The sequence below is a fragment of the Plutella xylostella genome, chromosome 7 (assembly GCF_932276165.1).
Source record: "Plutella xylostella chromosome 7, ilPluXylo3.1, whole genome shotgun sequence".
Classification (NCBI taxonomy): Eukaryota; Metazoa; Arthropoda; class Insecta; order Lepidoptera; family Plutellidae; genus Plutella; species Plutella xylostella.
The window spans coordinates 3,537,497-3,554,910 of record NC_063987.1 but is presented as its reverse complement, the minus strand read 5'-3'; the positions used below and the strand labels follow the sequence as shown (position 1 = coordinate 3,554,910).

General features: G+C 43.2%; 1 protein-coding gene across 11 annotated transcripts in view; it reads right to left on the bottom strand.

The window, feature by feature from the left end:
- Nucleotides 1-17,414, bottom strand: part of LOC105382660 (trithorax group protein osa) — a 69,277-nt gene that overhangs the window by 12,373 nt on the left and 39,490 nt on the right. For 7 of the 11 annotated variants that reach the window (XM_048622234.1, XM_048622243.1, XM_048622242.1 and 4 more), the window contains exons 5-8: nt 9,499-9,628; nt 1,580-1,845; nt 1,022-1,208; nt 470-621 (exon numbers count right to left, since the gene is read on the bottom strand). In XM_048622234.1, the coding sequence (XP_048478191.1) occupies nt 470-621; nt 1,022-1,208; nt 1,580-1,845; nt 9,499-9,628 (735 nt within the window). The remainder of the gene's footprint in view (nt 1-469; nt 622-1,021; nt 1,209-1,579; nt 1,846-9,498; nt 9,629-17,414) is intronic. The other 4 variants (XM_048622238.1, XM_048622239.1, XM_048622235.1 and 1 more) reach the window with 3 other exon arrangements.

Here is a 17,414-nt window from a genome sequence, read left to right as displayed (position 1 = left end):
GTGACTGCCATACCCTTTCTATTTGAAATACTCCCTGAATCGAAAATCCATCATCGCTTATCATGTCTGTATACCAAATTTCAATAATCATAGAATATTGTGTTCAATTAATAATGCTAACAAACGATGTTATTTTCGTCAAAAAACCAGCCTTTTTGAGGACCATCTATTAGACAAACTTTATTATCCCCTCTTCCCTGTTACCCGAAATCTAAACATCAAACATTACACTTACATCCTATACTATACACCCCCTACAGCCTGTCACAGTCATCGAGCCTCAACTCTGCAAATTGCTAATGCGCCTGGCTGCTATTCGTTTACTTATCTCGCGAAGTCAACACTAGGACCGCTATCACTTGTATCGACGTCATTTTACCACCAACATGACAAGGCAGCAGCACCAGCGTATTACCAACTCGCTTCCTTTCCCCACCCGTACGTTTCCCTCCCAGAAGCCGACACTTACGGGACTAGAGGGCGGTCGTGGCCAGGCGCTAGGCGACGCGTCGTAGTCGTCGTGCGAGTGCGACCCGCCGCCCGGCGACGGCGACGGCGCGGCGCTGCCCGGACCGTAGTCCTTGCGCGCTTTTGGAGTGCCGCAGGATTCCTCGCCTGATGCTGTGGATTGGGGGTGCTGTTAGTTGGGTTGTTGGGGTTGGGTTTGATGAGGGAATTGACGCTTCACATTTCTGGGTCACCACAGGCTTGCTGTGTCAACTTTAGTTCATGAATCATTTCACCAGGTAAATACATAACAATAATAGCTTATAATGTCTCAAATATCTTTTTACATAGGACATGAAATGTCATCATCATCATCTGCCAACAATCTGGACAATGCTGGACATAAGGCTTTCTCAAGGAGTGCCACAGCACTGTTCTCGGTCAATCCACTACCGGCAACATGTCAATCCATGTCGGTCTTGAGAACTCGTCTATTCCAACGGGCTGATATAACCGATCCTCTGGCCTCATCAGCTGCCAATTTTACAAAAGTATTCAGCACAGGTATACTAACCAGCGGAAGCATTACTGAGCGTGCTCTGCTGGCTGCCCTCATCCAGCGGGGCTCCATCCGGGCCAGTAGTCACGAGCTGGGTGGCGGGCGCGGCCGGGCCGTTGTCGTGTGAGTCAGGCCCGGGCGCCGTGGGCGGGGGCATACCGCCGTCCGACCCGGGCGGGCCCATGTGCCGCCCGCCTTGCTGCTGGAAGGTAGATAGTTGTGGTGTTAGTTATTTATGAAAAGGTATAATAGTTGCACTAGATCACTGCATACTAGAAACTACATAAATAGGCTACACCAGATTTAGATATATTATTACAACATTCATGTCAGTAGTTAAGTATTTATCAAAACTCCATTTTTATTATTACTTAATTATTATTATTATTTTCTAAATTATAATACATCTGCTGTGGCCCGGTATGGGCTCTGCAGCTCTACATAGCTTGTGGTGTGCCTTTCTAGTTATTTATTCAAAGGCTTGCCGCCATTGTCGATTTGACTACTAATCCTGTTTATAAATAGGCTATTACATACGTATACTTTAGGCTTTTAACGGCCCTCACAACTAACCTTATTAACCGGTGGATAGTGCTGCGGCGGCGGCGGCGGCCGGTAGCCGGGGTACGGGTACGGGTGGTGGTTGCGCGGCGGGTACCCGTACGGCGGCTGCGGCGGGTAGTGCGGCGGCTTGTACCCATGGTGCGGGTAGGCCTGCGCCGCCAGCGCGCCGGGCGGCGGCGCGGGGGCCGGCCCGCCCGCGCGCGGCGCTCCGTCCGACTGCGACGACGACGGCCGCGGCGGCATCGGGGCGCTCTGCGTGCCTGGAATGCCGTACGCTAATGTGTATTTTAGTCTAGTTGGGAGCAAGGGAGGTTAGCATTGAATAAAAGGGGACTAGGTATACGAAACAATTTTTTGATAATTTATAATACGGGTTCCGCTCATCTCGCATAATCTTTATTGACCAAAACTCATTTCGCATAACTCGTATGGTCTAAACTTTTTTGGCCGAACCATCACTTTGCCAAGACTTATGTGGCATAAGGCTCGTTTCGTCTAAAACTCTTTAGGCACAATCTTTAAACACCTAAGTTTCGTTTGCTCAAATTTATGTTCGTCTATATACCTACGTATAATCTTGTTTCTCGTAATTTTATCTTAATAAATAATATATTAAGTACGTAGTAAATGTACAAATTGAGGTATTTTTCTCCTACATCCCGAAAATCACGATATTGTATGATCAAAAAATCGAAAGTTAACGACCAACATAATTATTACAAACCCCATGAGATCGAAACCTAAAAATAGGTGCGACGACGAGCAAAGGGAAGAGGAGCGTGTTAGGTGCACATGTTCATCAAAACCAAAGCGGAGCGGAGCGGAACGTTTTCCAAACAGCGGAAACAATACAAAGCACCAGTTTGCGCTATGTAGGGAGACGCTCCGTCAAAGTTAAAGCCAAACGAATATTATTACTTTGTACAAACCTAATAAACCTATGCCATAGCATTATTAGGCTATTCAAGATTTGGCCATACCATTATTAGGCTAAACAATGTTATGCGAAATAACTTTTTACTAAACGAGATTTATGCCATACGATTTTCGGCGTAACGAGACTTTGACCAAACGTTACTATGCAATACGAGATTAGGCAAATAAATCTTATGCCAAAAAAGGTAGAACCTTATAATACAGAAGCAGTGATAGAAATGTATACGAGTAGTAGGTGGTATGGAGTCAAGGTGCGATTCAAGTGGAGGACCGGATACCTAGACTGTACTGTTGACAACTACAGTCAGTCGTCATTAATCATCATAATAAAATACAATAACAGCGAGACATTTCAACAACAGCGCCATTGTAAACAGCACACAAACACTCAAAGAGACGGGACGCTACAAACTGTTCAGTGCCATCAACAAAGTTAGGCACTGTAGCTTTGTAGATATAGCTCTGTGTACAAGTGCCGAAAGTTGTGTACGAAAGTGCAAGCTCCCCCGTATCAGTGAGTGGCGGCGGCGGTGCGGCGCATCGATCACAGCACCGCCTGATGCACTATTCGTATAACACAATTAACGAAGGCCGCCTAAGCTCGCCTCCATTAATCGGGCGCCGGCGGGAGACGCATCAATACACTTTCGTTTTCAGAACGCACGTGAGTCGCATGCACCGCTAGTTTGCGAATTCTCTGTGCACTTTATCCGTATATGCGCATACAACATGCACGCAACACATTGACCGAGGCCGAGATACGGCCCGCAGTGATTTGCGACGACGAAAGTGGTGTTGCAGCTTTATGTGGGCCGCTCGGACCCGCTGTTACACGGGCATTATGTGAGAGTTGCGTCAAGCTCGGCGCGTCTAGCGCACCCTTAGCTATAACGACGTATTTGCCGTGGCAACAGCGCTTGAAACATAACAAAATAGTAATTGAAAAGATCGCCGTAAAGCGAGCGTGTAACAGGGTCGTCTCGGCTTTATAATCTCATCATTGGGCCATTATCGGCGCATACGTCGCGATCAGACGGCCGGCAGACGGCAGGGCGCCGGCACTGAATCATAGATAACCGTGTGCCATACACATTATACACCCACCTACATATCTTTCTATCTATTTGTTTACGACGACCTTTAATGAGTGCCGCCTCGGTAATGGGGTCGAGACAGTCGAGCGACCGCTCTCGCCGGGGGCACTCGTCAAAATAACTACCTGACTGATACACTTGTATTTTTGTATCGGTGTTTTTCTTTTGAACGGTTTCGGTACCTTTCTCAAGAGCGTAGCCCTGCACTGTGAAAGTGCGGTTCAATTATGCAACAAGGTTGAATTTGATTTTGTAATAAAATATAAAAAGCAAGGCATTTACTGCCTACATGTAAAGCTAGGTAGGTACTATACCTAAGGACAACAGGGCGAGTAGGTATTAACGCACAAGAAGATAGATACACAACATTATGCAAAACGCATACCTATAATACATAATGCCACTTAATCCACCTAATATATCTGCATGACAAGTAGATAGTAATCACGTAGATGCATATATCACAGGTTTGGGCGACGACCACAATCGCGAGTTATGTGCTGACAACCACGCGGCAAGGCGACGGGGTGGCATTCCAGGCATTGAACCGCGCTCCCCCGCACTGACCACACCCACGCTATGCAGTCTTAAATTGACCACAAATTACTCCCAATGTCCACTCGGCAAACGATTTCCACTAATTCTGCGCCAACCTGCGATTCGTGATTTCTAAATGAGTAAATCCAAGTTGTGATTTAGATAATGGATATTAAGTCACAGGAAGACACCGAAAAACCAGGAGTATTAGAAACGAAATGAGAAGATTACCGATAAACCTGATTTGGAGAACAGGAATGCGTTATTTATATAAAACCAAATTAACAAAAAAAACATACTCAAAGTCTAAATGCCACTTGTGCCTTGTAAAAGTAAATAATATTGATGGGAAATAGACGGCTTATTGATAACTTGAGCCGTATGTATGACGCTGACGACTGCGCAGCGCCAATAGAAACAGGCTTATCCACTTATCGTGCTTGGCAACATGCAAATCAATGGCGGCTTTCAATTTGATTTCAAATACCAAGTCATTACTCGTGCGGCGTTACGTAATAGCTTCGACAGATTACATTTATCGTTCAACTAGCTAATCAGGGTTAATGTGCCTATCATTTGGATACGCGATAACAGCTGTTACCTTAAGATGAATAATAACAAGGCGCTGACTCGTCTCGAGATGGATTTGTTTATCGAGATGGCTGGCGTTAAAAGGAACGAGACAGAAACAATTGCGTTAACAAGAGTGGCCTAGTTGATGGTACGTGTCGTCACGACAAGACGGTCGTGTTTGGCGACCCATTTAGCCGATCGTCAGCACTCCGCCGTCCTAATGGCTAAACCATACTCGGTGTTGGAAACACGACGAGACTGTGCCTAAGTGAAAAACCATTAGACTCAACAGAATCTTTTAACAAGTGGTGTTCTTGTTCTATGCAGATTATGTAAATATTTTGGTTGGAATAATAAGAGCGTCAACCGTATATGATACGTTGATAATGCAATAGCTACTTTAGCTACTTTTTAAAGTGAATTTCAAGATCTGCAACGGATGTGGTTCACCTAGACAGCATATGAGTTGAGTACCAGGGGTAACCAGATACCGTGCAGTTTCTTATGGAATTAATGTTCAATAAAAATAAAAATACAATGATTATGGCGGCATCACAACAAACCTCACATTGCTACAGCAATAGAGAATAAGATTACTAGAGAAGAGACTGAGTATCGATGTCCTTTACTGCCAGACAATTGTAAAGTCAAGTCCAGTTATAATTGCGTAAAGGGTGGTCCCACGGATTAGTGAATGTGTAAATGCGGGGTCGGGGAAAGAATAACCGCACCATTAGCGGTGGGGGCAGACGGGAACGGGGTGAAAGGACTGTCGAACCCTCCCGTGACCTTGACTCACAGATTTATTACTTTTCCGGACTCATCTGAATACAATTATACGGTGGGCAGACAAGTTGAGGCAACAGGTCTGAGGAAACCGCATTGCCTTTGACAGATTCAATTGATATATAAAAGATTGTATATTCAGTAGTCCATAGATGTTGCCACTGTTTTTCTTCACACTGTAAGATACATTATGAATGTATAGAAGACAATTTTAATTGTAATCGTGACCATATTCCTTTGTGAAAGGTTTGTACGGCAGTCAAAGAACACATATTTATAGTATTGAATCAATCATCACAGTTATTTAGGCCAACACTGTCATAACGTAGGCGCAATTTTATCAGAAAAGCAATGTAGCAAAACAAAATTGTCGCGCAAACAACCACCGTTTATTCTTTGTATTGACAATATCGAGAACTAAAGCGAATGTCATAAATAATAATAACGGCCTCATCGATCCGACACTAAAAAAACATTTCAAACTCTACGGCTCTTTTACGTGAAAACGATCAAAACAAACATTACCTCGGGATGCCGGCAAAAAGCGTTTTGTTTCTTTTCTCCATCGTTTTTTTATTTAGTTAGTGGAGGTCGTCGCCCCCGTCAAGGACGTGTCGGCACGTGGTCGTCACTCACACAGAGGCAACTGCGTGTGACGATAATGTACGCCTGTCCGAAAGGGGCACAATAATTGCAGGTATTATTATGTATGAGATAATAATCGGATTGAATAATGAGCTGCCGAAAATGGAGAGCAATTTACGTTTTCAAACTCGGGCGCTACTATTGTGGCGACGAGTCGAGGAAGCCCCGCTGCACACACGACAGGTGATCACACTCACGACAAACACGGCCATTTTACACAATACCGACAGGTGTACAGTACACTGTACCTGTATCATTTGAATTGCATAATTCAGTTTTGCATGTTGTAAAATTATCATTGATACAGCTTCTTTATAATAAACAAACATCATAGGCTTCCTCTGAAAGAGATCACTTTAAGCGATGAGGCCGCCTAAATATTATTTATCTTCGCAAATAATATAAGTATTTCTTGTCCGGTGTTTTTGCTTGGAGACACGGCGGGCGCGCGTGATCCCGCTCCCTGACTCAGACCTTATCTAAGTTGATGGCATTCCTCCGCGCCGCCGATACACGGCAACGACTGCGAAACGCTTTTACAGCCCGCATACATTCAACCAACCAACACGCACACCGAAAACAACCGTATTCCAACTGCTCACGGTCTAAAATACAGACGAATCCGAGGTGACAAACAAACTTCAAGCCCGATGAAAAATAAACTTTATTGGGCGAAAAATTTAAGTCGTTTTCGAAAGTCACGTTGCATGCGGGTTTCGAACAATACGCAATCCTGCTGCGCTGGCCCGACTCGGCGATTGCGGTATAGCTGCGGCTTCACCGTGCTCGGATAACGTCCAAACTTAGCAATTGAAACCATCAGAAACGAGACTAGTGGATTCGATAAAAAATAATGATGCCGAGCAGCGGTACCGGGAACCAAAAGCCGATTAATAACATAAAACTTGATCAGGATATTTTATCTCCACATTATACAATGATTCATCGACATTCAACTTTTATATTCGCCGATTCGCGTCCACGCCCTGTGTCTTTTTCCTCAAGCGAGCGGACTATAATTTTCTAAGTCGCGACTGCTCAATAGCGCTTTGTATTTACGGAGAGGCTGGCAGGCGGACGAGCCGAGCGGTTGACGTCATGCCGTTGTGTAGCCTGCGCCGGGCCGAGCTATTGGAAAGGACAGGCTTCAAGGTCTGCGCGTATCGCTCGGTCCATGGTCAGAGGCGATCACATTCTTGGAGCTCGCGCAGCAGTGGACGTGGACGCGAGAGAGATAGCGGCTGGCGCAGTGAGCGGGCTCTCGGGCCGCGGAACCGGTATTCGGGCGCGGCGCGGTCGCTCGCCACTCACGCAGCCCCGATATTTTGAGAAAGCCACGTTCTCCAGCCGCAGTGCGATGGCTAGCAACACAAAGCCACAGTTTCGCCGCTACTGGACGCGGCATTAGCATCAACATGGCCATTTAAGACAACATAGATTCTGCTTGAAGTGCAGCATTTCAGTAGCGCTCAAGAATTACACTTGACTTGTATCAAATCAATTTGGAATTCAATTCAAGAAATAATGGTCCAATAGTCTCAAATTTTTTATAAAGGAGGGTTAACAGAATTCGTATTATACATTTTTGTGCGTGACATTAAACAATGGTAAAATTACGGCTTCAAGTTTTCATTCACACCATGTGTTTTCATTTGTACAGGGCAACAAACATTCAATTATGTATTACGTGAGGCAATAATTATGATACAATACAATAATGCAATGGTAGCGTCGTCGATGATAAGAAAGGCGTGAGTCATTAACAGTCAACAATGCACTTAGAGAAGAGTGTCCACGGGCGTCTTATTGTGTTCGCACAACAAAAGATACGGTGACAATCTGTGTCAGTGGGAATTAGGATCAGTGCCCCTCGGCTGAACTTGTCAAGGACACTGGTTCAGGAAGGCCGCCGCGGAGATGTTCGCATAATTGTGCAGACGTCGGACACATAAGGCGGGCGAGGACGCATCGGGACCCCGAGGGTGGAAAGTCCTGTTTTGCGTGTTCGCCTCGACGCCGGCGGGGGTTAAGTTTTTCACGAGGCCTTATGTACCGCGACCACCCCCGGGCCCGTACATAAGGTGGGCGGGTGAGGGTGGTTCGCGCCCGCAAAAGGGGCAAAATACGGCGTACTGTGGGCGCCCGCTCTATGTGGGTCAATGTCGGGAAAGCCCGTGTCTGCCGGTGACGGAGTATGCACAACGAATCTGATCAACATGGCCGCGAACAAATAAAGGAGAGGTTAAAATCCGCCGACTCTAAAACAATCCTTATGGCAAGCTGTTAAGGTCCGGTTTGTTCGGCGCAATCGCAGAAGGTGTGCAATGATGACGCGAGATGAGTTGCACACAGAAAGCAATATTTCATTGTGGCTGCCACGCAGTTAGATACATGCGTTATTTGTATGTGTATCCATTCGATTGTATGTATTGTGAGTCTATTGTAAAAGCAAATATTGAACATATACCGTGATTTATGCTCCTGAATAATCTATGATGGTAAGAATGTTGCTCATCTTATTTATACTAAGAAATAAGTATTGGTGCTTTGCTATGTTTGAGACTAACAATGTATTCTCATCACTATTCTCACCAAATATATTTTGTACATAGGGTTGAATACCTCAGAGACAAACAACTGCTATCATATCAATCAACCAGTTCCGGACTCTACATCCGTTCCTCTTCTTTCAGTTATCTTGTATTAGATGTAGTTATCAGTTGAATGTATTTGAATCAAGCCAGTAGTGTTTAAGACACAAGGATGATGATCCCATGTCTCATTTCCCACTTCCAGTTCCATCACTATCCTATCATTACATAATAGGACAATAGATATTAATGTACAGAATCTTTCACATGCCCATGCCAACTGCATAGGCCATCTCTTAAAATAAACTGAATATCTTGAATCTCACTTTGCACACACAGTGTGACCAACTCCCACAGAGCCAAACCTAACCTTACAAATCCTAATTTAAGCGACACACATCCGAGACTTTCGGGTATGTTATATGCAGGGCTGGCTGCAGGGTCTAAAGTCATACAACAGTAGTTGTTCAGAATGGTCCCCGAGTCATCCCCTTTAACCATACCACTATAGCAACACCATGCATATCCACCAAGAAACAACTTTAACTCTGTATCTCGTGCTCGCCATCGACACACTAATAAGAATAACTTTCCGTACAAGCAGTGCTGGAGAGTCACTCTATATGACGAAGAACTAAGTTCGCGAGCCACGACTCTATCTCGTATTAAACGTGCCGATTGCACGACAGCTCTCCTTCGTTCGCTTATCTTCAGTATAGAGTAACCCTCCTGCTGTAGTCTCCTCTCCATCACTAACACCACTCACCGACAGCCGGTGACATGGACCGCGAGCCGCTGGAGCCGGTGGGACTGGGCGTGGGCCTCAGGTGCGGCGTGGACGAGCGCCCGGCGCCGCCGCTGCCTCCAGAGTCATTGCTGTTCTGCCCGGTCAGATCCTGCAACAATACATACGGAATATGTTTATAATAAATGAATTTAGAATAAATGTTATGAATAAATCATAGGCTAGAGGACATCAGCAAGGTTGGGGGGACAAGAGCGGTAGTGAAAGGAGGGACATACACAATAGAGGGCGATGATGCTGAAATGCCAAATCGAAAGATGTTCACCACTTCCATGTTTGTAACAGACATGCTAAGAATGTTAAAAGACGATGTGTTTACTTCAACATTTTTTTAAGTCACATAACATTATTGTGAATCAACAAGAAAGCAAGGATCATTCATCGACAATCCACTGATTAATCTAAGCGTTACTATAAGATTAACCTTAATTAAATGCCTGTTACTCAAAAAATACGCAGTACTTAGCGTTAGCGGTGCAATGTCAATACCCAATACCATATTGTTAAATATGTCTTCTTTCGTTATTTCGGTAGCCTTATTATGGAATTGCTTATTTTAACTCACTGTACTATTTATAGTTTTACTCAAAGCAATATCTGGGACAGATGGGTTAAACGTTAAAGTTTACCATCTGATAGACGCGTATAAACCTGCATACATTTACGTTTCAAAAAACATATGATTTTATGACCAAGTTATTAACATCAGCTGTCGCAGAGATCAATCACTTTTTCAGAGATAAACTGTTATGTCATGGGTTCGTCTTGAGTCCCTGAGAAATTTAGAATAAAAGCGAACCTTTTACGAGTTGACCATCATTATTATTATTATTAGTCCCTAACCTACAATGATAAACAGCTGATAACTGGAGATTGTTATTGTATTGCTGCTATTATGAATAAAGGGAACCCCCTTATCATGAAATTCTAGTAATATATCAGATAATACTAGTAAAATTATCATAAACATATACTGGTGAATGTGTTTTCTTTTTATAAACTGTCTAAGGTATAACAGGAAACTTAAAGAAGAATGGGCTAAAGGAAAATAGATTATGAAGAAGAAAGAGAAGAACTGAAGTCAAAATGCATTTATCCAGAAACCCAAATTTCCCAATCAAGTTTGCAGAAAAACTGTATACAATTCTAAATACCTTTTATTTAAGCCATGATAAGATAATAAACAACAGCGATTGAAATTCAAAGAAGCACGAACACTTGCGGTTATCATTATCAAACAAAAACGCAAGGTTTTAAAAAGAACAACAAAAAACGCCAATCCAAGTTGTATCGCATTATCTCACACAAACAAAACAATATTCATGATCATTAAATTCTGCCAACCCAGATCGGTAAATATGACCAATTGTGTAACAAGCAAGACCGAAATCAAGAGCACGATATACAACGATAAAATAATGTAAACCATGCACACATAGATATAACATTACGTACCGTTTCAAAGGAGGGAGCCGACGGACGACGCTCGTAAATCAATCGTTAGTCTCTCGATTATCAGTACAACGGTACCCCGGTTGGTCTAAAGTCGAGTTTATAGTGTACAAGAGGAAATCGTCAAGTGGGCGCGTAAATGTGAAGCTTTCCAATGTTAAAACCCGAGTTGCCGAGCCCGGCTATGCGGCGCGCTTCCAACGAAACGAACAAACGAAGCAAGCGAGGCAGCGGCTCACGACCCCCCCGCGCTGTCGAGGTTACTTCGCCGGCGAGAGGCTCCGCGCGGCGTCGGCCGGGCGAGCGCGGGGCGGGGGCGGGGCGCGGGCGGAGCGGGGCGCGGCGCGCGGGGCGAGCGGGGCGGAGGGACGGGGGGCGAGCGATAACCGCGGTGATGTTTTTGCTGTGCTCCGTCCGGCTCGCTCGCTCGGCGCAGCGGCGCGTTCTTCATTTCGTATCGAGTCCATTATCTCTAGCTCTGTCTCTGTCGCACTCGTGGCGAGCTCGACGCGCCTCGCCGCACCCGGCCGCTGTTTTATTGCCGACCGACGATTTTAACGTGAGCTCGCAACGTCCGCCAGAGCACAAAGTTTTTATGGAAATTTCATTCGAATGCGCCTCGCTCGTTCGCTTGGGAACGTCAATATAGAAGTACGATAACGAACGGACAAGTCAATTAATTATTGTTGTTGGATACTGTCGGTTCGCTATGGGTGGTTCTATTCCGCATGAATACTTATAGTACTCAAATAAACTATGAGTCCTGACTCCCTAGCGGCACATACCTAGGTACATATTGAATTAGCATTTTCGAATTAGATTTTATGAACAACGACGAATTAAATACACTTTCGGGTACGAAATACTTATAGTTTAACCAAATTGACGACCCTGACGTAATGAAGCTAAGTGTAACTAAGAATAACTAAGTTAAATAAATAAATTACGTTAGGGCAACTCTACATTCTGAAAGAAACTGAAATAATAATGTTCTTAGCTTGCCAGCGACAAACACTACAGCTTGGGTAGCGGATGTTACTGTGATGAAAGGATTAGCCAGTCAGATTAGTAGTCAGTGGCTGATTGCGCAGGACGTAGGTATACAACTAAAAGACACATTTGATAGGTCAGTCGGGGTGCCGAAAGCAGTAGCAGTGGCAACAAATAAAACTGCAAATTAGCTAATTTGAAATTTGGCGCCCAACAAATTGCATCACTGGCGCCCAACAAGGTATTCAATTGGCGCCCAACCGTCTCATAAAAACACACACTATATTCCCAAACTGTCCAAAGATCCGTCAGCTGTGCGTTAGGACAACAAAAACGATAACAGTCGAGATCCGGCGACCGACTGCACTTGGCCCAAATCCCGACGCAAATAAACATCGAGTCGTTCCTGTGGTGTGCGTCTAAAATGTGCTGATAGACTCGGCGCAGTCTACAATGCACAGAGCTATATGTGCACGGCTAGTGTTTATGCGGAGATTGCACTGGGAATGGGGATACGATGATCATGAAACTCGCCATTGAGCAGAGAAAGCCTCACGTGGGCCTGTTGTGTAACTACTAACTATGTATATTTGCATCTATATTGTATTCGTTTACGGTGGAAGTTAAGTGTTATTTGATAATAGTAATTACTTAACCAGTTTTATTTGATAACTTTACTTCCTCGTTTTTATGTGAATGAGTGTTGATGTGTTTTGTATGTATAATTGTATTTAAAGGTCGCAGCGTATCGCTATTCTAGAATGATTAAATTATGGAGGTATCCGCTTTTCTCAGGGTTTTTCCCTTCAGGATATGAAAAATTCATTACATTCATACAAAGATCTATTTATTTCGAAGCACAACATTTTTGGAGCTATGCTTTAGAACATGTAAAAACCTATGTTTTACACGTTTACCTCTGCAGGAATTGGTATCCGAATAGTAAAAAGACAATATTGGACTTCCTCAAAACAAAAAATACAGCTAATCGAAAGGCACCTTTTCAGAACCCCAGCTGAAATCCTGTAACCAATCCCTTTATACATTTCTGTGAAAACACTTCACGCGACACGTAAACAGATACGAATCGAAATGAGACAGGAGCGTCATTCGAGCGATGCCGAGATTAATCGCCCTAAATGTGTTTCAAGATCGCGGCGAGTTCATCGACCGCCGTGTGAAAATGTTGCCTCGTAAATAAATAATTCACAAGGCTAGTGTTCTCCGAGGCACGTGCCGACGAGCACGTGTACGTAAACATTTACATTACATAACGAGCCGGCTCGTCATCGGCCACCACGCGCTATTGAGAGCGAAATGACGATTGCATCTTCAGAATTGCCGTCCTACACTCACCCGACCCGCAGCAACTACGCACGCATCTGTAATGCAATTTTAACTTACAACGTTGATCAGACTCCTATAGGAATAATAAAACAGACTACCCCCACGATCTGTCTTGCTATAGGTACCAATAGTATCTATACAACTCAAGATTCTATCGATGAATATTTATCATCCCTACTACACAAATACAAAAATCAAGGCAGAGGGATACAAATTTGACGAGACCAAAGCACGCAAAGTAACAAATTGAAGAACAACTTTGGTACTCAAAACGAAAACAGAGACTGTCGAAATTCGTGAGGCCGACAAGAGCGGCTTGATTGAGCGAGTGTCGGGGAAATGAAAGCAAAACACGGCACGGCTCGAGGGCGTCCCGTGATGTGATCGGGATTACCTCTGGATATATAGAGCAGCTAGGTGCTCTATGTACTGTGATTGTGTGGCTTGCCTATATACCCCTGCCACGTGGTCGGGGGACAAGCGGTCGCCACCCACACCCTTCGCCTGCCTCCCGTATTCCTTCACTCACTCACGTTAAAACTTATTCACAAACGTAACCCCACGCATCCCACAACATACGATACATATACAAAGAGTATTATAACAATGTGTGGGATTCTTTGAAAATAAATCAAGAACACAAAAGTCTTTTGAGGTGCTAAAATGAAATTAGCTTAATTTTAACATAAAAAAATATCCAAGATTATAAATTAATATAATACAATTGACTTACGCTGACGGTTGATAAATTATAGAGACAATTATTAACATTACTTCAAACCAATAACACATTTGATACGTATTGCTTTGCCCTTTGATTGCATCAAAGTATCAATTAATTACAAACGTCGATTAATCCTCTACCCCCTTAACCGGGCCAAGACAGTCGACGACGAAGATGGCACAGACAGATGCCACAGTAGAAGATACGCAAGATGTATACGTAGTACATCTGTATAGATGTATTGGTGTACCTATGTTTGTGTAAAATAGACGGTTCCGCGCGAAGGCAAGTGGTACACTTTATTGAATGTCTTTATAGGCCACCTGTTACTCGGGTCGGTGTCGGAGGAACAGCTGATCGAGCTCGAGCGGATTATTATTATTGTTGTCGGATGCCGGTGCCGGTATTCATTTGTGATTTTGACGAGGGGGCTGCGGGACGGGAGGGGCCCTTGGACACTGATAAACTTTCACTAACCAACTTCACTACTTTGGATGAAGTCTACAGTCACTTCTTGTTCATGGCTCAGTTCTGTTACTTAAAAATATATCAAGGTTGCGTGTTTAAGTTCAATTTATAAAACGAAATTATTAAGCCTTTCCAGCTCAGACCTTAAAACGATCCAGCTAGTCGTCGATGGCAGCACACAGTGTATTCATGTTTAATGGCCATGGTCTCGATATTCACCTTCTTGTAAATTCAATATGTTAATCAATCAACACATCATCTTCTCTTTACCCATGTTTCTCAATTATCTAAACCAACGCTTAGGATATAGTGCATAAATGATACATTGATTCTATTGGTTTGCAACTTTTGCATCAACTTTGTAATCGTCGCCAGCGGCAGTTTACATTCATACTGAGTCATTACAGCAATTCCAATTCAGTTTCAACCTCCCTGCCATCTTTTACGCAACAAAATAGATTGAGACTGGAAAGACATATCAAACAAAATACTAATGTTTTTTGTTATATTTTCATTTCGTTTATTTATTGCTTAAGATAGCCAGAAAAAAACAATTTAGGGTAAATGAGAGTTATTAGTACCAGTAACCAGCAGACTCATTTGTACAATACCAAATTTGTTACACCCCCATTTCAAAAATGTATGAAACCCTTGAAATGAAAACATTTTTATACCAATGTATTCCTTTAAAATCTTATTGGAAGAATAAAAATTTAATTTGCCCACTCGTATACCATTTTTTTAAACCCACCGTCTATGTGCCGTCATTTCAAACTGTTGAAAAACAGCAATCAATCACACAACGATGGCGTGGTCGGGTGAGGCTGGCGAAATTATGGTTTACGAGCAGTGAGTCGTACTGTAATCACCGGCCTCGGCTGCTATATTGCAGCAGGTTTTTACCAAATGATATGTTCGTTTCTTGCCGGCTGAGGAGACGCCAGGCGAATGGTGGAGGTTCATTATCTGGGATGAGTACGTGAGGACAAATGCACATTTTGAACGGTAGTGTTCAAATTGCTCAACATTCGATCTGGTTTCGGGGTTTTATCAAATAGGAGTATTGAGAAAACGGCATGGTTTACATAGATATTATATAGGTGGAAATGTGAATTGAAATTATATTTAGAATTGGATGCAACCGTATATAAAATAATAAAACATATGGTAGCATAATATAAAATCAAAGAAGGGCAAAGGTGTGTATAGTACTGTAAGTTACTTGGACGACATAATAATTTGAAGACAAAGCTATATAATCAGGTTGTAGACTGATGTACTGAAAGCAATTAAATACATAGCAGTACTATATTATGTGAATCAGTATGGTAATTAAACCGAACAAAACAAATGTAACGAAAAAGAAAAAAACATCACGAGGTAACAATATGAATGTCCAATTAAGCGGATCTCGCACACGTCATCGAAAGGTGTTTCCCGAAGAACGCGCACACACATGGATAATCAGCTGACTGCTCCGATTTTAACCCACACCACTAAGCCGACTGTTAGAGAACATAAATAATGACGGCCCACCTACCTAGCTATATGTAATACACATCATATAATTTGTATGCGCGACCAGCAGAGGTGGAATGTGCGATACGCCGTCGTTTCAGTAATGCTTTTTACGACAAGATGAATAAAAGCGATGGTTGTTCGCTTTGTGACTGGCGGTTAGGACATTGTTCAGTTTGATGGATACTGTGAGAGATCGCATTAAATAATCACAAATGTGTATAAACAAAGGTGAAGGATGTCTAAATGTAAATGCAAAGGTTGCCAAGTAAGATCACTGCATATTTTAAAATATGGAAAAGTCTGTATTTGCGATTAAGGGGACTGTTTTACATGAACTTATTACTACTAAAATCTTAATTTCTCAACATAGATACAATTTAAAGAATGTTCTTAGGAACTCTTGAACTGTGTAAATTGAAACAAAATTTCTAGATAATATTTAATTTTAAAAATATGTATTGATTGTAATATCTTATCCTATAAACTCAATAGTCTTCTTATGGCACATCAGAGAAGAAACAAAATTGATGTAGAGCAAACCAAGCGCCGCGCAAATACGCCTAGAACTTTGCCGTCGGCAAACGCTATCTCCCCGTTCAGGCATTTTGAAATTTCAGACGCTGGTTCCATCATGCTTACTGCAGCAATTTATGATGGCAATATTTAAGAAGTTGTTGAAATGGATATTAGAATAAAATATTTGTAGTTTTATAAAGTTATATTTAACTTGTACATATGGACATATTCATGTGACCTTATTTCAGAAAGTACTAACTTGCAAGTTAAAGCACTACCTCTAACGAACTTGGAGCAGTTGCCGGTCATATGATAATAAAAACAAACATCTAGCAGCCACAAAATAGAACTGAGTATTGAGCCAACTCACACATAGAAGGCAGGCGGTCGGATGTCACGCAAACATGGACCGTATAAACAGTGTCGACTGGCTCACTCACACATCGACAAGAGATAAGAATCGTCCCATTTTACATTGAGTCATGCATTCGCTGTGATACTTACTGTGCTCGTTGGCAGCCTTATGATGACGGCCGTCGTGGTGCCTTCTTAATTCTGATCTAGGATGCAAAGTATGCCAACTGGCGACATACACACTCACTCACACACCGACACAAACACTGACTAAGTAAAACCGACGTTAAAGTTCCCCCTTCGCGATTTATTTCGTGTACCCAAACGAACGGTACAAAGTGCGAGGGATAAGGCGGTACACGGTGGTAGTGGAGGCGAGCAGGGAGCGAGAGAATCGGTTGGAATACGTTCGATTGCGCTAGCAGTGCGCGCGTTTCAGTTGGCGCACGGCGACTGGCGCAGGCGAGCGAGGCGTGCGGTGCGGCGAAGCGGGCGGACGAGCGAT